Source organism: Micropterus salmoides, unplaced genomic scaffold, assembly GCF_014851395.1.
Source record: "Micropterus salmoides isolate LMB-PRFRI ecotype aquatic unplaced genomic scaffold, ASM1485139v1 Ms_hic_scaffold_16, whole genome shotgun sequence".
Lineage (NCBI taxonomy): Eukaryota > Metazoa > Chordata > Actinopteri > Centrarchiformes > Centrarchidae > Micropterus > Micropterus salmoides.
In genome coordinates, this window is record NW_024040707.1 from 13216048 (window position 1) to 13241291 (window position 25244).

The 25244-nt window shown below is 40.5% G+C and overlaps 1 protein-coding gene across 2 annotated transcripts in view; it reads right to left on the reverse strand.

Annotated features, from left to right (window-relative positions):
- Window positions 1–3352: 3352 nt before the first annotated feature.
- The window catches only part of nup210 (nucleoporin 210), a 32633-nt gene continuing 10741 nt past the window's right edge, over window positions 3353–25244 (reverse strand). The window contains exons 15-40 of one of the 2 annotated variants that reach the window (XM_038722208.1): window positions 24941–25159; window positions 24504–24677; window positions 23869–24061; window positions 23469–23575; window positions 22896–23000; window positions 21418–21519; window positions 21113–21241; window positions 20727–20854; window positions 20517–20652; window positions 20370–20432; window positions 19712–19891; window positions 19542–19622; window positions 19261–19392; window positions 18925–19083; window positions 18526–18617; window positions 18186–18360; window positions 15806–15981; window positions 13963–14183; window positions 13459–13595; window positions 12623–12737; window positions 12067–12213; window positions 10976–11226; window positions 10657–10858; window positions 9689–9811; window positions 5665–5733; window positions 3353–4590 (exon numbers count right to left, since the gene is read on the reverse strand). In XM_038722208.1, the coding sequence (XP_038578136.1) occupies window positions 4487–4590; window positions 5665–5733; window positions 9689–9811; window positions 10657–10858; window positions 10976–11226; window positions 12067–12213; window positions 12623–12737; window positions 13459–13595; window positions 13963–14183; window positions 15806–15981; window positions 18186–18360; window positions 18526–18617; window positions 18925–19083; window positions 19261–19392; window positions 19542–19622; window positions 19712–19891; window positions 20370–20432; window positions 20517–20652; window positions 20727–20854; window positions 21113–21241; window positions 21418–21519; window positions 22896–23000; window positions 23469–23575; window positions 23869–24061; window positions 24504–24677; window positions 24941–25159 (3720 nt within the window). In that variant the 3' untranslated portion in view covers window positions 3353–4486. The remainder of the gene's footprint in view (window positions 4591–5664; window positions 5734–9688; window positions 9812–10656; window positions 10859–10975; window positions 11227–12066; window positions 12214–12622; window positions 12738–13458; window positions 13596–13962; window positions 14184–15805; window positions 15982–18185; window positions 18361–18525; window positions 18618–18924; window positions 19084–19260; window positions 19393–19541; window positions 19623–19711; window positions 19892–20369; window positions 20433–20516; window positions 20653–20726; window positions 20855–21112; window positions 21242–21417; window positions 21520–22895; window positions 23001–23468; window positions 23576–23868; window positions 24062–24503; window positions 24678–24940; window positions 25160–25244) is intronic. The other variant, XM_038722209.1, reaches the window with a different exon arrangement.

Genomic DNA, 25244 nt, shown 5'->3' on the forward strand with positions numbered 1-25244 from the left:
AAAAATCACATCATAAAATATTCCTTTAAACCTAAATCTGATATTTTTATATTTTCTACTCCACAATTACACTATCAAACCACACAGCTCCAAACAGACATACATACCTTCAACTCACAGTGTGCTCTTGGGAGTTTTGGAAGTAGCCTACTGGAACTCATGACTTGTGGACGAGGAGTGCCAGCAACCACAGGAAATTAACCACTTCAAAACATACTGCTTGTTGTTATTATGCTCCAGAGCGCTCTCTCCTTTCCTGCTTTGGCTGACCAGTCACATGCCGGTGCCAGTGCGGGTGCCAGCCAAACAGATTTATTTCGTGAAATTGCTCATATATTTTCACTGAGGCAAAGCCACTCGGAAGCGGCTCTTAGATTAGCCCTACAAAACATTTGCCAGCTGTGATGGAAGAAAGGCCTCAATCATTTATCCAGCAGAGTGGGAAACTTTTTTCTTCAAAGCATGCCATATAGTCTCTGCTGAGCCCCAAAAGCACCTCATATAGACTTGCGTTTTTGTGATGGACCTGAACTGGCACACAAGAGGGAACATTGTAGGCAATAAAGTAATTAACTCAGTGTTACGACCCTACGGGTCGTGTGTTTGGGTTGGGTTGTGTGTTCCTTTTCCCTCTCAGGTAGTGGCCCTTACCCCCCCATGCCTTGGCTGCATGAGTGAGTGGCAGCAGGTGTGCCTGATCACCACTCAGTGCCTGGAGCATAAGAAGGCTTGGTTTTTTCACAGCACTTTGTCTGTTTCCCCTTTCTACCTGTTGCAACCATACTGCAGATCATCACCTGTGAGCAGACCACTGCCAGCCCTTCAGCCCAGCGGACAGGGGCAGCCCATTCAACCAGTGGGTTGAACACCAGCCCAGAGCCTCCATGAGTCCAGAACAGTGTCTGGTCACCTCCTCAGTGGAGAGAGGACTTTTCAGCAGTTCATTTAGTGTTGAACATTGCTCCCTCAGTTACTTACCCTGTGTTTATTGTTGCCTTACCTTGTTGGCTCGCTCTCTCCTTTTGAGAGAGTAGTTTTGAGTTGGTTTTCCTTTGTCAGTATAGAATAAATACACTTTAGTTTGCACATAACCCTGACTTCCTGTCCTCTTTTGCCCAATTTTTTATTTCAAATATTGTTGCTCCTTCTCCCCCTGGACTCACCATCCGGAGGAACGTAACACTCAGTTTTCTGATATTCATATAGGCCTAATACTTAATTAAAGTCATAAATAGCAAAAACAAATAGGTTAGGGAGCTTCCTCAGTAGTGCTCCTGCAACGAACCAGCAAGAATAAAGAGGGAGTTTGATTAGGTTTGCATTGACATTTTCTGTTTGAATTCTGCAATATAAACATCAGCCCATTTTCTGAGAAAACACTCAAACTACATGACCTACCACAAAATACAATTCAAATGAGTTACAAATGACCAAACTGTACAAACTGCTAAAGCTTTCACTGGGCTCAGCAACCTCTGACTTCCCTCACAGAGAGATTGCTTTCCAGGCAGACCTTCTCACACTATCCTGAGGGAGCAGCCTTGCCATTCTTGTCAGGTTTCATTCAATGCCCACCTCATTGATCCCCTCCACTGACAGCGCAGTAAGCCATCTGGAACAGTGGCGGTTTCCCTTCACCCAGGGCGCAGCAAGATGCCTCTCAGCTCGACAGGCTGACAGGTGGGGTTTATGCAACCTGTGCCCCTTAATGGAAAGAATAAATTAAGTGTCATTTTAGCTTAACATGGATGACTGCCTTAATGAGCTACATATAGACTGTACGGTCACATATAAAACCCATATGCCATAATCATTTCATTGGAGTAATTTAAAAGCGCTCATTCCGACTTTTGAATTACATCTGATTTTAACTGAAGAGGACAATAAATCAAAACTTGTGTGCTGCTGCGCTACTGTTGCATCCTAAAAGCAGCTGCTGAAGTGGATAGCCAATCAGTTGGCTTGTCTCCTTACACAAGTTTTTTTTTTTTTTCTTAAGCCAACCAACACCTTAAAAAATTCCCTTGAGCCCCTGTTACGGCCATAGCCTGAGCTAGACAGCTGGTTTTGCTAAGCTTCCTCATAAACACCTCTCAGGCATGAGTTGAAGCTCTGTCTGCATAAAACCCCTTCTGAGAAATAAGGAGCATGTGGGAAATAATGCAAAGACTATAGCTGGTGCTGTATGTGTCCCACTTATTGTTTATTTGCAGCAGTGCATGTTTGTGGTTTTTAAGTGTGTGTGTAAATATAATTTCCACAGACCCCTGTGATTAGCCTCGAGTAACAAATATTTCCTAGTGTCAGATTCTTGTGCAGATTTTCTTTTCTTTGCAATATATCATTATAAACTGAATATCTATGGCCATTACTTTTTGGTCAGACAAAACACGCAATCTGAACCCGTCACTTTGGGCCCTGAGTTGGGCATTTTAATCTATTTGCGGACATTTCATTGACTAATCTAAAAAATAATCTGCACATTAAATAACAGAGCCCAGAATTACTAAAAAGTGGAAACATTTTAACAATAAAATATTCAATGAACATCCATAGCCAGTCAAACAGATGGAATCCTGAAATGTGCCACAACCGATGTTTTGCTGCTTGACAAAATTCTGTGGTGCACATTCTAGTCTGCTCACCTGCCCGAGACAGTTTCTGACGCACAGGCGGCTGCGGAGGGCTTACAAATGAGCTAGATGCCTGGGACCCAGCGCAGCAGTCCAGAGCAGTGTCGCAGACACACGGGAGGTATTTGATCAGCGGTCAGACATTTTAACATCCTCAAGGAGCCAGGAGGAGGAGCCTCTCCCGATCCCCTCAGTTTGTGTGCATCACAAGACTGTGGTGAGCAGTTATGTCAGTGTTTATCCACATACAAGTACAAGTGCATAAAACAATGAAATAATTCAACTGTGAAAACATCTGATTACTTTACTTTACTTTGGATTAACATAAAAAATATTCAGTAGGATGACAGGTTAGATGTCAACAAAATGCACCAAGCAGGAAAACAAAATGTACTTAAGACAAGATAAATGAAGCGGCACTGTTGCAAAAAAATCAATTCATAGTGTAGAAAACTGTAGGTTGAGTGGGTGTGAATGACAGACTTATTGTTGCAAGTGGAGGGAACGCTACAGTATTTAGTTCAGTCTGGATCTGCATTTCTAATTATTCAGAGAAGAAAAGATGCTTTCGGTTGGACTATTCATCTGTCAAGGTTCTGCGTGAGAAGATACTTGTTATTTGTCTGTTAAATGTTCTTTTGCGAGTTTATTCCAATGTAAACTTTTCAGTGCAAGATAGATTTAATACATGTGTTTGGAGTCAATAATAAAACAAGACATGCTGAACATGAAAAGTAAAAACTTTAATTAGCAAAGGCAAGAGTGTATTCATACAAGCAAACAAACTCATGTCTGTGTTATGTGACCAAAAGCTGTTTACATATGAATGTAAGGCATGGCTATGAATCTTACACACACAAAAAAAAAAACACTGAAAACATTTGATCATCACACATACTCCTCTTACAATAAAACTGAATTTCACTAGCTATCATAAATACAGTTCTCCTGGTTAACATTTTCCATCCATTAGAAAAATATTTTATTTAAAGTCACAACAAAGTATCGTATGTCCCGGAATATCAACAGTGCTACAGTATTCTCTTCTCTTTAACTGAAACAGAAATATTACATATTCAGAAATGAGACCATGTCACATTTGATTGCTTTTGCACTGAATTAACACCAGGATAAAAACTGAATGATGGTTCACATTTCTTCACTGTTTCACATTAATTAATTAATTAATTAATTAGATAGGAGCTGCACGTATTGTGGCTCAAAAACTCCGCAATGTTGAGGAAACGGGAAGTTAAATTTCCCCAGAAATGCCCAAAACAGAAAAAAAACACAAAAACGTTTGCACATTTGAAGGGTTATGAGGAGGACCGATTCAGTGGACGGCATTTTCACAAAATGTATAAGCTACAACATAACGAAGGACGTTTTATGTTCACCAAAATAAACATTGTCAAGGTAACGTTTACTTTTTGTAATACAAGAATGAGGTTCATCCTGAGTTACTAAATTTCACATGTCAAATATGATAAGTGGCACACAAGTAAAAGGCAAACAAACACAAAATTAAACCTTATTTAAGCATAAACTATTGATTTTTCTAATAAGCATTCTTCATACTCTGAAAGATGTCAGTTAATAACAGTGGTTTTGTATAAAAACGATTTCCATGTCAAACCATACACACACACACGCGCATACGAGAACAGCCCTGTTATCCAGCAGTTTCTTTTAAGCATCTGTACCAACATGTGAATACAGTTGAAAAAAAAATTATATTTTGCAGTCACATCCAACAGCTTTAATACTGAGGGACAGAGGCACATTCAAAATGCATTTATGGCCTGTGGTGTTCTACCTTCGAAGAATACAGACCAGAAAGTCAGAGAGCTTTATCAGGACCTGTAGTCTGGAGAATAGAGACGCGACCTCGGGCTGCTGTTTGGGTCCGTCCACGGTATTCTTTGATTGAAGGAATTTGCTACTGGAGAGTCTAAACCTGAAAAAGAGCCACATAGAGCACTGAGTAAATAAAGCATAACCAGTCACTTTGTGGAGAGAAAATATTATAAACAAACAAGAAATAAGAGGATCAAATCAGTTGCTAACAGCTGTTCACCAAATCAGGCATTGTGATCAGTGCAGGGTTGTGCAACAGTGTAGGCTTGTTTATTTGTGCTTTAAAACACCACCGCTGTTTTATTTCTCCGATTCACTGGGTTTCTCGCAACCACTGCGCCCTCTCTCTGTCTGTCTCTTTCTCTCTCAAACAAATGCACACAAACCAAAGGAAGCTTCTCAGTATTACTATTTTGCAGCATAGCTGCAAACCAGTCGCCGATGTTGAAGCTGGGTTCACAAAATAAACAAATGGGAGACTACGATTGTTTGGTCAGCCAAGATAGCGCCCGGTTTCTGCTTTGTTTCAGGCTGATTATGGAGCCGTTTGACTTGTATGATCATTGGCTAATCTAATTGGCCACCGCAGCATGACGTTGGGTAGCGTTTCTCCAAAAGTTGATTCTATTTCAACTTTTTGCCTTCCCCGCTGCTGCAGCCTTAACACACTAACCCCATTCAAATGAAAAGGAGGACAGCTTATCTTTGGCAAATATGGTTCAATTTAAAAGGAAATACAACTTGGTTTAAAAATGATAAATAAACAGTCTAATTTGTATTGATAACATGTTGTAGCAACCAGAGCACAAGCTAAAAATTGTGACATCAAACACCGCCTGCGGCAGCTTCATTCCCAGTAAATTGAAGACTTGGGAACTGATACAATCCTGTTTCTGCTTGGTTTTACATCCAAATGAGCTTTAATTCACGATGGCTGAGATGGCATTTGTTCAAGAAATCTATTCTGCTGCATTAAAATTGTCCTAGATGCTGTCAGAACTTCGTCTATCTTTTCTATTTAATTCTCGGTGGAGCTGTTCAGCCTAGTGGCGTCACAGATTTAAGGGTTAGAAAGATGGAGCTTAAGTGCCATGTACTGCTAGATCCTTTTGAATGTGTGCTTCAGTCTTTATTTACTTAATAGCCATAGTGGGGAAGTGTCACAGTGACCTACCTGAGATAGGTGGTGTCCTGAAAGCAGGATGATAAGCTTGTTCTCTCGGAGAGAACACAGTGTGGATGACTGCGGGGAATAAAAACAAATTTAAAAACACCATCATCTCAGCTCAGTATCAAAAAACCTCCTGGGAATCACACAATGTCTTCACAACTTTAAGTACTTCAAATTGTGACCCGCACTGACACAGAGATTGTCAAGTTGTGACAGTACTTCACTTTTGAAGGGACTTCGTGATGAAAGACAAGCTGACACAGCAGTGCCTTGCAATGTAGTGTCAGTTTTTTCATATATATATATATATATATATATATATATATATATATATATATATATATATATATATATATATATATATATATATATATATATATATATATATATATATATATATATAAAAAATACAGCATTTGTTTTAGCCGCCCTTATTACAAAGTGTATGTATATATACAAACCTACCTACCTAGAAAAATTAGCATATCGTGCAAAAGTTCATTGATTTCAGTAATTCAACTGAAAAGGTGAAACTAATAGATTATATAGACTCATTACATGCAAAGGGAGATATTTCAAGCCTTTGATATAATTTCAATGATTATTGCGTACAGTTTATGAAAATCCCAAATTCAAAATCTCAGAAAATTAGAATATTACATCAATAAAAAAAAAAAAGCATTTTAAATACAGAAATGTCAGCCCTCTGAAAAGTAAAAATAAATCATGCATACGTACTCAGTACTTGGTTTGGGCCCCTTTTGCATGAATTACTGCCTCAATGCGGCGTGGCATGGATGCTATCAGCCTGTGGCACTGCTGAAGTGTTATGGAAGACCATGACGCTTCAATAGCGGCCTTCAGCTCTTCTGCATTGTTCGGTCTCATGTCTTTCATCTTTCTCAGGTCAGGCAAGTTTGCTGGCCAATCAAGCACAGTAATCCCATGGCCACTGAACCAGGTTTTGGTACTTTTGGCAGTGTGGGAAGGTGCCAAGTCCTGTTGGAAAATGAATTCAGCATGTCCATAAAGCTTATCTGCTGAAGGAAGCATAAAGTGCTCTAAAATGTCCTGGTAGACGGCTGCGCTGACTCTGGACTTAATAAAGCACAGTGGACCAACACCAGCAGATGACATGGCTCCCCAAACCAACACAGACTGTGGAAACTTCACACTGGACTTCAAGCATCTTGGATTGGGTGCCTCTCCATTCTTCCTCCAGACTCTGGGACCTTGGTTTCTAAATGAGATGCAAAATTTGCTCTCATCAGAAAAGAGGACTTTGGACCACTGAGAAACAGACCAGTTCTTTTTTTGCGGACGACACCACCCTCATTGGGCTCATCACAGGTGGGGAGGAGTCCGCCTACAGGTGGGAGATCGACCATCTGGTGACCTGGTGCAGCCAGAACAGTCTGAAGCTCAACGCTCAGAAGACAGTCGAGATGGTCACAGACTTCAGAAAGACACAGTCCCACCCTCCCCCATCATCCTGTGTGACTCCTCAGTCACCACTGTGGACTCCTGCCGCTTCCTGTGCACCATCATCTCCCAGGACCTCAAGTGAGAGCTGAACATCACCTCCATCATCAAAGTCCCAGCAGAGGATGTACTTCCTGCGGAAGAAGTTCACCCTGCCAAAGACAATGATGGTGCACTTCTTCACCGCCTTCATTGAGTCCATCCTCACCATCTGGTACGCTGCTGCCACTGCCAAGCGCAGGCTGCAGCGCATCATTCGCTCTGCAGAGAAGGCTGCAATCTTCCTTCTCTTCTGGACCTGTACGCCTCGAGCAGGAAAGTTTGCAGCTGACTCCTCCCACCCCGGACACAAACTGTTTCAGACTCTCCCCTCTGGCAGGAGGCTGCGGTCCATCAGGACCAAAACCTCTCGCCATAAACAGTTTCTTCCCGTCTGCAACTAGCCTCATTAACAAGGCCCGGGTCCCCCACCGACACTCCCCCCTTGCAAACGATACAAATGTCTCTGCACATGTAAAGACTGTTTAATATTGTGTCGGGCACAGACCTGGCACGTCGCACATATTTGTTGTTGATTGTTGATCTTTGTTGTTGTATATTTTTATGTTGTCAGTTTATATATTTATATGTACATAATATTCTCTTCCGTTACGTTACTTCTGCACGGCACAGACCCAGAATAATGCACATGTATATATCTGCAACAATGTTCTTCAATTCCGTATTTATATATTTCCACATTTATTTATGTTGACTGTATGTTTGTCTATGTGTAGCACCTTATCTCCACAGCAAATTCCTCGTATGTGTAAAACACTACTTGGCAATAAAGCTCCTTCTTTTCTTTAGCCCAGGTAAGACGCTTCTGACATTGTTTGTTGTTCAGGAGCAGCTTGACAAGAGGAATACGACATTTGAAGCCCATGTTCAGGACCCGTCTGTGTGTGGTGGCTCTTGATGCAGTAACTCCATCTCAGTCCACTCCTTGTGATGGTCCCCCACACATTTGAATGGCCTTTACCTGACAATCCTCTCCAGGCTACGGTCATCCCTGCTGCTTGTGCACCTTTTTTTTTTTTCCCCCTCTCCACACTTTTCCTTTCCACTTAACTTTCTGTTAATGTGCCTTGATACAGCACTTTGAGAACATCCAACTTCTTTTGCAATTACCTTTTGAGGCTTTCCCTCCTTGTGGAGGGTGTCAGTGATGGTTTTCTGCACAACTGTCAGGTCAGCAGTCTTCCCCATGATTGTGAATTCTACTGAACCAGACTGAGAGGCTCAGGAACCCTTTTTGCAGGTGTTTTGGATTAATTAGCTGATTAGAGTGTGACACTTTGAGCCTACAATACTAGAACCTTTTCACAATATTCTAATTTTCTGAGATTTTGAATTTGGGGTTTTCATAAGCTGTACGCAATAATGATCAAAATTATATCAAATAAAGGCTTGAAATATCTCACTTTGCATGTAATGAGTCTATATAATAGATTAGTTTCACCTTTTAAGATGAATTGCTGAAATAAATGAACTCTCTCTCAAAAAATAAAGGGAACACTTAAACAACACAATGTAACTCCAAGTCAATCACACTCCTGTGAAATCAAACTCTCCACTTAGGAAGCAACACTGATTGACAATCAATTTCACATGCTGTTGTGCAAATGGAATAGACCACAGGTGGAAATTATAGGCAATTAGCAAGACACCCCCAATAAAGGAGTGGTTCTGCAGGTGGTGACCACAGACCACTTCTCAGTTCCTATGCTTCCTGGCTGATGTTTTGGTCACTTTTGAATGCTGGCGGTGCTTTCACTCTAGTGGTAGCATGAGACGGAGTCTACAACCCAGTCAAGTGGCTCAGATAGTGCAGCTCATCCAGGATGGCACATCAGTGCGAGCTGTGGCAAGAAGGTTTGCTGTGTCTGTCAGCGTAGTGTCCAGAGCATGGAGGCGCTACCAGGAGACAGGCCAGAACATCAGGAGACGTGGAGGAGGCTGTAGGAGGGCAACAACCCAGCAGCAGGACTACTACCTCCGCCTTTGTGCAAAGAGAAGCAGGAGGAGCACTGCCAGAGCCCTGCAAAATGACCTCCAGCAGGCCACAAATGTGCATGTGTCTGCTCAAACGGTCAGAAACAGACTCCATGAGGGTGGTATGAGGGCCCGACGTCCACAGGTGGGGGTTGTGCTTACAGCCCAACACCGTGCAGGACGTTTGGCATTTGCCAGAGAACACCAAGACTGGCAAATTCACCACTGGCGCTCTGTGCTCTTCACAGATGAAAGCAGGTTCACACTGAGCACGTGTGACAGACCTGACGTCTGGAGACGCCATGGAGAACGTTCTGCGGCCTCCATGGGTTGATAAATTTGATTTCCATTGATAATTTGTGTGTGATTTTGTTGGCATTCAACTATGTAAAGAAAGGAGTATTTAATGAGATTATTTCATTCATTCAGATCTCCGATGTGTTATTTTAGTGTTCCCTTTATTTTTTTGAGCAGTGTATATCATAATATAATTAACAAGCATACCACCTACCTATAATGATGATAGCTGTACCGGCCAGTAGAGCAAACAGAGTGAAGAACATCATCTGGTAGCTGTTTATGAAGCTGTGCAGGGTGTGGCCCCCCTCTATGTTACCAACTTGAAGAGGAGCTGCTGAGAGAAGGCGGTGGATAAGATCAACATGCTGTCAAAACCTCCTCAAGGTGCAGATAACAAAAAAAACACACTAACAAATATTAGCCCCGGCACTGAGGGATAACAATGCTTGTGGAAGTGAAATGTAAACTCAATGAAATGATGGTTTATGAAAGTCTGCCTTGTGTTTATGCCCTGAAGATGACAGAAATATTATTGAGCAATACACCAAGTTGTATATGTTGTTAAATTAACTAAACACAGAAAAATACTACATTCTGAAACCAAGACAATACAAAGGTTCCCTTTTTATATTTCATGCCTATTTTTAGGACTGTCAATTATTTTAAATTTTAACGACGTAAAATTAAAATATACGATCTGCAATCATTGGCAGCACTGTGGAACCCCGGCCTTTCTGTGTGGAGTTTACGTGTTCTCCTCATGTCTGCATGGGTGCATGTTAGGTAGGTTCTCCAGTTAAGTGTCATTTGACTAGACGCTGCATTTCAATCTGGAGTTGGTACCCAGGCGCTGTACAGTTTACTGCTCCCTTAGGGTGCAGTAAACTGTATAGCGCAGAGGATGAGTCTCGATACGTGTATATGAGTATCTTATCTGTTCAAAGTCAGAGTGTATAAGCACAACAGGCCGTGTCTTGTACTGCAGCAGGGTGAAAAAAAAACTGGATAGCCATGCTGTACAGGCATTTGTAACCATAAACCATACGAGAAGTAATGTGAGGAAGAATTTAGAATTTGACATTACCGCTCTAATAATATTAAAATATTACCGCTCTAATAATATATAAAAAAAAAAAAACGACCTTGTGACTTGTCATTTGCGCTGACAGGATATCTGACCTTGCTTGGCAGTGTTGGAGTCGGCCACGTGGATCGTGACTGGGATGACGAGAGTCTGGCTGCAGGAAGTGCTGCTTATGGAAATGGAGGCAGAGACCGCTGTCTGAGGGTCAACAGCGCTAACTGTGTACTTTGAGAAACTTGGGAAGTCATGGTGTACTTCCTTCTCTTGGATAGCAATGTCGGGAGATGTAGACACCACCTAAAGATGTGGAAATGTTTTATTTTGTTTTTTTTAAACAAAGGTCATGCTAAATGTAAATATGCCACAATGCCCCATTTTATTGGAGATTCAACTAGAAACACTATTTTGCCTGACCTCCATGTTGGACAGGGCGGCAGTGGGGCCGTAGACTGTGAGCTCAGCTGATGGGTGCAGGTTCGAGAGCAGCAACTCGGTCTGGTCAGAGTAGAGGCCTGGCTCTATAGGCAGCACAGTGCTGACTTGTTCCCCAGAGAAGGCACTGCCCTCCAGGACTGCCCTCACTAGCAGGTTGGTCATGGACATGCTGAGCACACGGGTTTGTTGGTCAGTCATTGGCTGCAAAGTCATGGAACACGTGTAGTGGCCTGGGGCAAGAATTCACAGTGGGAAATGGGATGATTAGATATATTATTGATGTGGGCAATCAGGACAAGAAATGATTAGGAATGTCCTAGTGAGTCGATGTGGTCTCAAAAAAAAAGGTACAAGTAACATAAAAGCAATATATATTCCCAGTCAGTTCTAATCTCTGAATTTGTCAGGCAGGATCATTTCACAATCACAAGTTCCCATTAGGACTTCAGTGGGACTTAGCTGAGTGGTTACAGCCTTGTACACACACAGGGGATCCCCATCAGAGATAAGTCAACAACTGGGGTGAAGTCCCAAACCCCAAACATAATTAAACCAGTGCTTTCAAGAAATAGGGACCCACCTCAGTTCAATAAATCACCTGGACACTTTTTATAGTTCCTGCTTAATTCATTCCAAAAGAAATGCAGGTATTGATTATGCCCTTGTAAACAGTATTTTCCCAACAGTCATGCAGAGCATGCACACAAACAGTGTGCCTAGGTTAGGTTTAAAAGTAATTTTATTTTGGAAAAAGGAAGGCTTCCAGAAAGGTAGAAAAGAACGTATGAATGTCAAATAAATAAATGTCAGAATGAACAGATAGTCTTCAACCAATAATTTAAAACAATAAAAAAGGGACAATCCATGATCTAAGGGTAAAAAAAAAAAAAAGAAAAATAATAGCCCAAACACCAAATTCAAAAATACAGGACTGGACCCTGCTATGATGCTCTAAATTAACACAACATTAGTCATCTCAATGTTACATCAGTGCCATTTGTAAACACAGGAGTAAATAAGTCCTCTGATTCACTGCTTCTTCGACAATGATTCTCTCACATCAGCCTTACCAATGCTGGGGTCAAAGCTGGTGTGTGTTTTGAAGACACCATTAGCAGAGAAGTCAACAGCCTCACTGGTAAAGCTGAGATGGCAACTGACAGAGGTTTCTGGCTTCAGCTGAGAAATTGCTTCAGTCTGGGAAGAGGAACAGGTTCCTGCAGGGTAGAGCACACTGGCATGATATACAAAACCTTTGTGCTTCATTACACACACTAACATTAATATATTTTTTTATTAATGACACAGATTTATTTATTTATTTAGTATTTTGGTTTTTAGAAGGGCAGTTTGACATTTTGTGAAATACACTTATTTACATTCTAGTGGAGAGTTAGAAGAGAAGATTGAAACCACTCTCATGTCTGTCCTTTAATTATGAAGCTACAGCCAGGAGCAGCCAGTTTAGCTTAGCACAAAGACTGGCAACTGGGGCAAGCTTCATATTTACCATACAAATGTAAGAGTGGCATGGTTCTTCTCACATAACTCTCGGCAAGGAAGTTCCCCAAAATGATGAACTACTCTTTTAAGTAATGGTCCACTAAAACTGAGTCTGTTCCATACCAACGAGGTTGGTTCCTCTCTCTCTGGTAGTGAGTTGGACCTTTGTTTCCTTGCCGTTCCTGACAGGTGTAGCATGCGCCATGGCTGCTGTCCTTGTCGCTGCTTCTACTACTACCTACGGAACCAAAGAGAAAGAAAACAGCCAATAAATCCTAAAGTGATTCAAAGTGTGTGCTTGGAATAATCACGTTATAATTTACATCCACAACTGTTTACATCAATCACACTGGACAGTCAGTTAACCAAAACAACTGGGTGTTTAATATAACAATACTGCTACCTCTATCAATGTCTCTTCTCACACGGATTAGAAAAAAAAAAACATTTTCATTCAGTTCATTTTATTAAAATGCTTGTGGGCACCTTTCTGTTTAAGATAAAATACCCCGCACCAAATCTAATCAATTCTTGTTTAAGTAACAGGAAATATTCATATACTATTGCAGGCTACATTCAGCTCACGAGCATGACTGCATAGAGTATGGGGACACACTGAGGCAGAGCCAATTAATCCTTTCCAGCGGTAATGTCAAGCACAGACACATTATGCAGAAACAATGTGTGTTGCTGAAAGGTGATGATGGATCCTAAAACATGTTGTACTCTTCTCGTTATGATATATTGCTGAAGGATTAATACAGTGCGACGCACTGGCATAGAAGATCAAAATCTCTGGAGAAGAGATGTCAAGAGTAGAAATAAAGAGACCAGTGACGTTAGCATAATTACAACACTCAGAATCTGTTGAAGGGAAACAATTCCAGGGATTTCTTTTTCACAGTCTGTCAGTATAGCGTTGCAGGTCAGATAGTAGTTACTACCTACAAATAACATACCTCTCTGTATGTTTTCAAAATACCAGGTATCTCATAGTACACAGTAACTGTCCCAGAATCTCTGGCTACTGCTGCACCGCTTTTAGGGTCCACCTGAAGAACGCCATTAGATGAGGAGCTCCAAGTACCATGACCACCTGCAAAGAAGGGAAGATAATGTCCAGCTTTTAAAAAAGATATACACTTTGCTAAACTAAAACAGCTTATAGTATGCAAGGTCAAAAAATAATAGGGATCTCCTCAGCAAAAAGATGTACTAAAGTTCAAATTGACTTAAGATAAATAGGTATTTTATCCTTAAAGGAAATGAAATAAAATTAAGTGCTGAAAATATGCTTCTGATTCCACTTAACCACAGAAAACAAATTAAATAAAATTCTACTGCATAAAGATTGTGGAAGAACACAAATTAGATATTACATAACTAGGGCTGTTCTTTCTGTTCAAAACAGTTATTTTCTGATCACACATATACACAATATAGTACGTCTGTAGATCTCTCACCATCTGAGCTGGTTAACTGGGCAGCGAAGCAAACCACATCCCCCACCACCAGTCTGTGGGCCTCATGTGGGTGGATAGCATGCTCGACAGGTAGTGGAACATAGTCCGCCACACCCACATTTTCACTGTCCCACACTGCAAGAAGAGTGAGGCCTACGTTGATCGTCCTTACTGTCAGAGTGTGGTTACCAGGCCCAATCCCCACCTGCACTAGGTCATCTCTGCAGGACAGAACAGAGGTACAGAGGTTTTTAATCTATTTAAAGACTGTACGGGGAAACAATTAGAGACAATTTTGTACTAGAAAGCGAGAGTATGGACAGTTACAGCTACCAGAATTACATATTAAAACATGCCAGTATTATTTTAAGACAGACTTGAAAAATTGTAAACATATCCTTTAACACAATACACATTAAGTTATTGTAACTTAGGTTCAGGAAAAAAGAAGAAGTGGAACTAGCTACGACACCCCATGCTCCTGTCATTTATCATTTAATCCTTTCATCCACAACCCTCAGTTATGCCCCCACACTCCTTCATTCCAATAAACTAATTTGTAAACATAAATGGCATTGTCTTTGTTACCAGAGGACTTGTATTGGGTAAAATTTGGGCCAATCATATTAGAAAAAAAAAAAACAAGCTATTGAGAAGAGTTTTGAGAAAACAACATTTTGTTTTCCTGCTACAATAAAAAAAAAAAAAATCCAATTAGCTCCTTGGAGACTCAGCAGGATCTAATCATAGGCCAACCCCTTTTACCACTCCGATTTGATACTTTCCCCCTAAAATTCTCTGTCGGCACCTGGAGAACAAGTTAACAGAATCAATTTATTGTGCAGACAGATAAGGGAGTCCCTCAGGAGAGCAGCAATGCCCCTCCCTGCCCGACACTGCCATTAATTTAGCTCACTCATCCAGATGGAAACGTCGTCATCTGAAATGAGTTTGAAGGAACAGCCCACTAAATTAATGTTGTGAACTCTGTGCATATGCACAGCCTGCCACTAAACCCTGACATGACCTCAACTACTCTGGTTGTACTGTATTAGATAACAGATATTAACGCACACAGTCTGAACAAAGAGGAATCGTATGGCGTATCATTGCACTGGCTAAGTATAGAAAATATTGTTAGTGTTGTGGATTTATCTTGGGTTGATCAATATCATAAAATTACACCATGTCAAATATAAATATATATATATATATATATATATATATATATATATATATATATATATATATATATATATATATATATATATATATATATATATATATATATATATATATATATATATATATATATATATATATATATATATATATATATATATATATATATATATATATATATATGTTTAAAATAAATGAATAAAATCAATATTGCGTTGAATCGTTGTTTGCCATTTTAACATTATAACGTACAGAACAATGACGGATAAATGGTGTCCAAATAAAAAAATATTTTCTGTTTAGCTGGTAGAGGGGGAGAGGTTTGTGGGTTGACATGACTTGTCCAGCAGAATTTGAAATACGGAGAGACAATAGGTCACGCAAGGCTGGGCGAGGTTGCACGAACAGACCACTCAAAGAGAGACCTTGGTACTCACTCTCTATATAAATATATATAGCCCAGGACAGCAGGATAATAGCTTTTCAACCTTGGGGCACAAAGCAAACTGAAAAACATATCCTCCTCCTTCCTCTGCTTGTCTAGAAGTTATGTTTCACTCATTGAGTCACACTGTTTAAGAATGCATGAATTATGTCAGTGACTGCAACTCCTGAAACATAATGAGAAGTGTTAAAAGGCCTATATATTTTGTGGTGATACCTGTTTGTGGAAAACGTAAGGTGGGAGTTGGAGCTGTGTAGGGCCTCTCCAGTACTGGCATGAAAGTGGACAGTGAAGGTGAGCACTGTGCCCAGAGGGAAGGCCTTCAGTCTCTCTCTGGTGTGCGTGTAGAGCACTGGACTGGTACTGAAACGTACGTAGGACACAGGCACCACCTGAGGGATGAAAGGAAAAACAACCAGTTGTGCACTTAGTAAAAGCAGGGACGATGTTAATGGTCATTTAATAGTCATAAGTGAAAACTGCAAAGGTAAACGGGATTTTTTTAACTTTAGAATTATGGTTGAATCATTAAACAGCCCCTTTAGGATTTCGCGGGGCTAACCCTAACCATGCATATTTAAACAATGGCCTGTGTCAAAGCGATTTGTCTCGTCGGACGTCCTCTATGTGTTTCTGTCATCCTCCAAGCATGTTTTGCGGTGGCAATGTGTTTGTCAATAGACGATTTCTTTTATGTTCGACCACAATAGTGCACCTTTAGCAAAACAGTTTACCCCTGCTTTGGTGAAGAACATCTAGATACTGTTTTTCACGTTCCTTAGCTGTTATTTTTTTTGTCGGCAAATGTGAGACGCCGGTATCACATGTCTGCTACGTCTTGTAAACAAGGAAGTGACAAGCTGACGAATGACATCGTTTTGCAGGAAACGGCAATGATGGGTCAAATTGGCCGAAAAGTTGAGGTGATAAGTCAAAATTGAAAGTTGCGCCTAATGCACAGGGATTGTTGAATTTGTGTTAATAGTTGCGACATCGGGAAATCCTGGAAGGACTGACTGGTTCAGAATGATACATTGACAACATTTTTAACATGCTATATAAAAATGTATGATATCAGAATGTCCCTTTTGTATTCTTGCTAGGGCCTCACACAGAAATACTGAAAGATTTAGGGGCAGAATGCAAAACGGAAAAACATCTTTTTTCCTTTATAGCCATGCACTTTCTATGTGAAACCAAACTGAAAAACAAAAAAAATAGCCTAGATGTACAGTAGATGTGAATGTCTTATGGTGTGTTCAGACCGAATGCGAATCCAGTGTTTCGCACGGCTTGTTAACATACAAAGTCAATGCAAAGATGCAAATTCATGCAAATTCGCTCTGGGTGGTGCGGAAGATGTGTTTGTTGCAACAATCACTGGTTCACTCAAGTTCAAATTTTTCAACTTGATCGAGAAATTCACATGATGCCATGTTGCGAAAGCCCATCTGCGGTGAGATTGTCCAGACGTCACTGACTGGTTCAGAGCGTTGCAGTGGCCGACGGAGAACTGCTAAACTACGGGGAAGTGTAGAAGAAAGAGCCGGGAGCACACCCATAGTCGGTCTGGATTCAGCACTGACAACTAAACCATTTACCAGCAGGAGGAGCTCAGAGTTAACTGCTTTTATTACATTAGATTTTTACTTTAGTTTTTGGGATTACAACGTTGATTTATCTTCACTCGAGCTTCTTAGCATAAAGCTTCCGTGTATTTCCGGTTCCATGTGTTGTTAGCGTCGGTGGGCACCCAGAGTTCTGTGGGACTACTACTTAATATTTATATAAAAAAAACAGATAAAACTAGACATTGCTTGGAGAAAAGAAAGCGAGGAAGTTGAACTACCTGGTGAGTTCAGAAAATGTGTGTCCGGCTATCATTGTACTTTACTGTAAACAAGTTAGCATAGCATAGCCCTGATCCATCCAAACTCCATTCAGAAAACAAACATTTAATAAGTTGTTGTCCTACTGACAGACCTGACAAAGTGCGCGCATATATACACACATACGTGTGTGTGTGTGTGTGTGTGTGTGTAGATAGATATCTCTCTCACACACATACACATCTCTCTCTCTCTCTCTCGACATATTGAAATAATTTCGATTGTGAGTTTGATCCAGTTATTGCAAATAAATCACAGTAAAATGTTTACTTTAGGTTCATTCAGCTGTAGTAATTGCAGGTTGTGTTTTTTCGCCTTATCGTGTTGTGTGTGAACACTTGGCAGTTGTCCAGCGATAAAACCCCCGCAAGGAAAGAGTCGCAAGGATTTAATTTGCATTGTATGTATACACCATTATATATTAAGACAAGCTGCTTGAAGTAACCACAAACATCTACCCTTTGGGAGGCACAATTCTTTAGCTCTGCAGAGCAAATCACAAACTGCTGTATCATGATTTAGTGTTTAATACATATTAATTAATGGGTGATCTGAAACATAAAAAAGGTTCAGCAAACTAGCATAAACAGCTTATATGATGAACTACAAACAAGCGATATTTGAGATGGATTTCAGTGTTAACGTGCAACAAAACCTTATCTGAAAATGATATGAAATACCTTTCATGAAATGGCTCTCAAACTGACCTTCAAAGCAAGGATGAGAGTTTGATTGACACCAAAGGTCTCTTGTGAAGTGATCAGCAGAGAGGAGATGCCAGTGAGAGAACCAGAGAAGAGGAAGCCCTTATCATCCACTTGAGCGATAACAACCTGGTCAGGGCAATCCAGCATCCGGTAAGAGAGTGTACCCACACCATCCCTATTAGATAGAGAGAAACACAATCGCAAGTTGATCTGAGTTCTCTACACGTTTCATCATCATCATTTTGCATTGTGAAATGAAAGTTGTTGGAGAAATTCACACGTGTCTGCGCACATGGTTTTAGAATAGACAGAAACCACTGTGCAGGCACTTGTAACTCACCTGTTAGTTTGGAGTTTGAGGGCTGAGTTTGGAGCCATCAGTAACTCTCCAGCCTCCACTTCAGGATTAAGCATGTGTAGTTTGTCATAGACCTTGATCAAAGTAAAATGTTGAAACCAATTATTAGAGGGCTTTAATCATTCTTTGATGCGTCGGCACTAGTGACATGTCATAGTTTAATGCAGTTTGAAGCTGGATGGATTCAGCTCCAACTAATCTGCAGTCTTATCACTTCACAAAGTTAACAACTTCAGATATTCCAAAGCTCAGCAACTTCAGCTGCTCAGCCCTACTGAATATACCGTATTTATAATACTGGTGCTCAGGACACGCAGATACGCTGTTTACAGCAGTGCTTTTTCCCCTAGGTGTTTGTGAGTTTAAGCCACAGTGCTGTACCTGTATCTGTATCTCATCTCTTAGCTCATGCAGATTCCCCAATAGTTGTCCAGCCTTGGAGTCGGTAACTTTGAGCACCACGTTCAGCCCTGTCCTCCCTCTCGTTCTTCCAGTTACCCTCATGCCAAAGTTGTGCGCAGACTGGAGCTCCACGTTAGCCTAAAGGAGACAGGCGCCATTATGAGAATGGCAGAAATACTATAATTCAGGGAGAGCACATCTTAAGTCCAACTGATAGACAGAGAGAGACACCAGGAGCTAAAAATAGAAACAGTTCAGTGGCAGAAACTGCATGTGATATCAAATGCAAGATGGAAAATCCTGAGTGAAGGGTACCTCAATGTGTCTTGGCTGGACATCCAGGATGTCTCTCTTGGTGGTGGACCAGTGGAAGGTGAGGCCAGGTACAGCACTGCCAAAGGAGAAGGGTGTTTGACTATTGGTCAGACCCATCACATATACAGGCATCTAGAAAAGGAAAGAAGATGAATGAAGTCAATCGGTGAGTACAATATTGCCCACAGAAAGTGATCAATGAATTTATTTCGAGTTAATTGCAGTGCTATTTTAAGCAGGGATTCTTAGACTTAAGGCAGTTTTTATATTGTAGTTCTTACCTGTGCTCCTGTCTTCATTCTTGTGATAGGTGCCCTGATTCGAATGGCCGTCAATTGCACCACCTCAACTTCTACTTGATCCTGCAATTACAAAATAAGCTTTTCATTTATAAAATCCAAGTTAGACATACACCAGTCCACATCATCTATATATATATATATATATTTACCTGAGACACAACGATTAGCTTGCCAGTCTCTGCATCAACAGCTTGGACTAGTCCAGTCACAGTGACATTACCAATAGTACCACCTCTGACATGGCCCATGCCATTAACAGAAGCTATCTTCTCATTAGAAATAGAGAAAAGGATATTGGACTGAGGCTGAGGGCCACCCTCAGATGTGATCTATAAATGAATGAAAAAGGGATGGGTAGTTTGAATGAGAGCAAAAGAGAACTGAGTATCACTCTTGCATGATTGATCTTGACAACAGTGACAGTTTCTTCAATAGCTTTCATCAGTGCAATGCCTGATAATTTGCTGAAAGCCATTATCCTTTGTGTACTAAACTAATCAAGATTAGAAAAATGGAGATCCAACACAAATAATGTGCAGTGCATGTGTATTACGAAGTTTGATGTTAAGCAATTAGGAGGCCACTTGGATAGATGGTAAATGCTTTCTAATTAAAGCACGAGTTGAGGCAAATGAAAGGCGAGCTGGATGTTTAAACCAAAAGCAATTAGGCTAACGTCATCTTTCAGAAGAGTCCTGGCAGAGGGCTTTTTTGGAAGATAAACTGAGGACCAGATGAACTCTTCTGGCAAGATGAACTGAGGCCAGCTGTTTCCATACAAAGCCTAAGCATCAATATTATACATACCTGCATCATTGCTCCAATTAACAAAGTCATTTTCCTTGGGATGAGTTTGAATGGTGGAAATACCTAGAAGTTAAAGAAAAAGTTACAAGATGTGCAACATATGCAAGAGCCAAAATTTGACATTTTAGAAATCCAACAAAATTATACCTCAATTTGCTGAGGTGCGGATGCAATTTTTCTCCCATTTTTATCCACAACAACAGCTGAGAGAGTGGTCTGACCAATTGAAACCCCTTTCACCAGGAAAACAGCTGTATCATTTTCTGTGGATTCCACTAATGATCTGCAAAAAAAACGACATGTCAAAATTTAGATGAAGCCTTGCCAGTTCTAAATCCTCAACTTCACATTACTTACTTTAGAGAGACTATCGCAGAAGCTGCCTTGAGTTTAAGATTCATGAAATGGAAATAGCTGGCTGGGAAGGGCTTCTTATTATCATCCAAGACTCTGACATAGGCTCTCACAGACTTGCCAATCTCCACCTGTAATACAGATGAATGACATCCATCATTAGGGAAATAATCACTTCGGTTCACAGGCAGGGCAATCCTAATGATGCTAATTCAGGACAGGGTGACTTTCATAAAAATTGGGAAAGTAATGCTAGAAGATGACAACCATGTATGGTGCTCAGACATCATTGGGGCATTTCAGGAATGTGTGGTACCGATAATAGGGATCATCTAGTCAAGTAGTGTCTGGTCCCTCCAAAATGAGGTATTATGGGGCCGGAAACTGACCTTGTCAACCACTCGCACATAAACTTCCAGGATGTCAGAAACATATACGGTGGCCTTGGCAGGTGCTGGAAATGCTAAACAAAGGTCATGGACCATGACCTTCACCTCCCCTGGGTGGATGGGAGAAACCTGAGCACACACAGCAAATCAAAGTGATATTATCAAATTCTCAAATCTCTGCATTCAATGGAGTATTTTTGAGCAGTATGGATTTCTTGGAAATTACACAGTATGTTGTTCAATAGGACTATTGTGTATTCTCCTGAACTAATCCCACCACATACAGTTCAGATGTTCCTCCTTACCTGAGCAGTTCCCTGGGCCTCCTGAAATACCACATCCACTATTCCTTTAACACTGGTATTGACAAAAAAATAACCGGAACCTTCTCGCAGGGCCAAGCTTGCCTGAAAAATAAAATTAAATCAGTGCCTTGTAACAGTGCTAAAAATTCATTTACAGTTCACTTGTGTTTTTCTGACAGCCAGCTGGCCTTGCATGTGACATCAAAGGGGGGCTCTGACTGCAATCACTCTTTAAAATCCTCTTGCACAGGTCACTAGCTGTTACTTAACCCCCACACCTGCCAAACACTGCTCCTATATCACACAGGATTAGGAGAGGGAGGCCCACTGAGGTAGGTCAAGGGATATTAATTTTCCACTGTGTAATGGAGCAATGATTAACTTTTAAATTAATTCAATTGTTAATAGTGTGATTAACTTTATTTCCATTTTCTGTTCTGCATGGTAAAACTACTAAATAATATCCTTAATGATGAAATATCTAGGGCTGTACATAACGATTATATTTGTTGATTAATTTAATGACTAATTTTGTGTATTCTAAAGAAAAATATTTACCTATTAGTCGACTAACATATCAATTTATCCAATATAAATATCAAAAACATGTATAATCAGTAAATCAATATTTTATTCAATCATCCTGATGAAGCACATTAGAATAACGACAATAGTAGCAAATCTTAAAATGAATCAAATTTCCACGTCACTGATGTGTTGTGATAATAACAACAACAGACATTAATTAGACTACTTTACTTTAAATGTTTCTGACATGGATGCATTTCAATATTGAGTAATATGCAGTATGATAACCATTACATACAACAAGTCACAGATTGTAATGTTGATTCAGCTGTTTTCTCACTCATACGTGGCCGTTAAATAAACAGAAAATATGAAACGGCCGAACATTAGATGACACACGGTCTAACCTTACATTACCATGACAGCAGCGGGCAGAAATTACTTTTAACATGAAGGTGATGAAGAAATACTTGGAAAATGCATTTTAACGGACTACGTGTGATCATGCTGATAATGTGCCATGCTCGTGTGGAGACAGAAACTAGCTGCCGCTAGTGCTCCGCGAAACTTTCGCTTCACGTGAGAAATCATAGACTGTATATAAAAAGAGAGAAGCTCACGGAGCGAGCACCACATTGTTGAGTGTCTGTCCTAAAATACTCCCAAACTTTAGCCGGTCAAAGGTGCGATCTTGTAGCTGGAGCTTGTCTGGGAATCCCACTAACACCGGATGCAGCTACGCTTCGACACACGTAATGCGAGTCGAAATATTTACATAATCGATTATGTCAACTATGTCGACAAATCGCCCCAGCCCTAGAAATATCTAATGCTAATTTACTTCAGTAAAAACAAGCCATGAAAAGCTAGTGTGTCTGTCAGTATTCTGGGTAAAGAGGTAACCCAGTGATATGTAGTGAGGCCACAGTACTAATAAATCTGCCCCTTACCTGCACATCAGGGTGGTTGTATATGGTCACTGTGTCAGGGGAAACTTTCACATCTTCAACCAACAGGAGCTCCAGTGTGGCTGAGACAGGGGTCAAGGGGTCAAACTGTCCATAAGAAGAATAAGAGTTAGAAAAGAATTAGGGTGATGGTTACAAAGGTAAATATTAAACCAACATCAAATACAGTATGCTGTACAGTAATGTCAGATTATGAAGGCAAAACTGGGTGTATTACTGAAAGTAGGAAGCAAGTTGAAGCTGGAACAGATGAACAATAGAAGAATCTTACTTATCACATGTAAGTGCAAGTTTATTGTTAAACAGCATCAATAAAAAAAATTATAACCTGCACACCAAGTCCAACAACAAAAATTATTTAAATGGTCAACATTTCCATCACAGTCAGATCTTCATTCCTCTCAAAAAACTTCATGAATGGGAACAAAATGTTCACAGATCAAAAGCCTGTAACTGATATTTTTTTGTAATTATGTTCAGTTGCTTCCGCTTTTTAAGAGGAAGTGAAAAACTGTTTTTTGACGTTACAGTGGTTGAGCTACTGTTTTCACTTACTGGACTGGGAACGTTGGCTGCTGTGAGATGTGAAGCCTGGTACTCCAGAGCTGTCACTGTGATGGCTGCAATGCCTGTCTGATGATGGACAAGAACTGTCCGACGTCCTGCCACATTTAACAAAAACAAAAAAAAAACAGAATCAAAACAGTAATTATGCAAACACCAATCCAAAGTATTTGTCATCACTAATCTATAGAAACTGACAGTAAAAAGACAATAAAAAATGTATTCCCAGCAATAGGTGAATGGACAATTCCCTGTCTGCATTAAATCCTGCCAGAGCTTTCTCTCCTGCTTTTACCTCATTACTTTCCAAATATCTAAACAAAGGGGTAAAGTTAAGCCGAAAACCCACTCTTTCTTAAAAACACACAAAAAAAGAGTCACAATGTTTTACCGTGAAGTTTCATCTGTTTGTTGCCTTCCTCGAACAGTAGAAGCTCCATGGGCATAGAAGGTTCAATACTGGCCACTGACACCATGGTTGATTCCCACAGCATGCTCAGAGAGCTGAAGTTGTCAAACTTCCTTCCTTGTTGATCAAAAGCAGCCATGTCCAAAATGGGGTTTCGGTAATTTGAAACAGGTACCTAAAAAAAAACAAAGTATTGATCAATTCATTTTATGAAAAAATATTGTAGATACGCTTGCAGTCGACATTGACTACCAGCTATATACAGCATGCTAGCCTCGAAAACCCAGGTGTATTCTGACTATAACTTAGCTCTCCTTATTAGCTAGGCTCCTTACATGCTTGCTAATAACTTTTTTAAGCTGGGTCTCCGAAATTGATAGCGCTGTGTTGGACAGATTTGTGCAGCTATGTTCACCAGGGAGAGCAAGAGAGAGAAAGACGGGTGAGGATGTGCTGCGCTAATGCGCTATGCCGCATTGCATTCAAATACGATTTCAAATAGGCCTAGTAAAAAATGTTTTTTAAAAGTTGAAAAATCAATTTGTGGCGGTCAGCATTGATATTGTGGCAGGCCCGCCACAAATAAATGAACGTATGGTAAACACTGACATACATACCACTTGTTTGTTCTGCTGCAGCAGTGGGCAGGTCAGGTCCAGCTGTGGGCTGGTATACACTGGGACCAAGGTGAAGCGAGACGGAGGGGCACATACAAACTTGACGACTGCTGGCTCCACAGCAGGATAAGGATTGGTCACACTGGGCTTGTTTCCCACCATCACCTCCAGCACCTGAAAAAAACATAATGACAACTCAGTTAACGTTGATGACAAAATACTACAGTTGTATATGTTTAACCATTCTGAGCCATCATAGTACTACAGTGACGACACGCCTGTGGTAATATGAATGTAGGTAATTATAAAGCTTGGATTTCAAGCTATTGTTTTTATTCTCAAAGTACAAGAAAAAAAATGTGAGGAAATATAACCACAGTTCTATAGTTGCTGGTATGAATAGTAAAGAGAAACAGCATGATTTCAGTAGTTCCCACCTGTTCTCCCAGGGCCCTGCAGGTTGCTCTGACCCAGTGCTGATTGTAGTTGTGAGATGAGGGACTGGTCAGAGTAAGGCTCACACTGGCCTCATCCTCAGCTCTCAAGTTGCAGAAGAACTTTGAGGGCTCTAAAACCCAAGGTCGTGGCCCGCCGTCAAACAACATGTCTTTGGAGGATCCCAGGGTTACCACGGCCACAGATACGGGGTCAATCGCCTGCCAAATAACATCAATTTATTATGAAATCTAGAAGTTCATAGAGTTACAGCTGGATGCTTTGAGGAAGAAATTCTTTTACAAA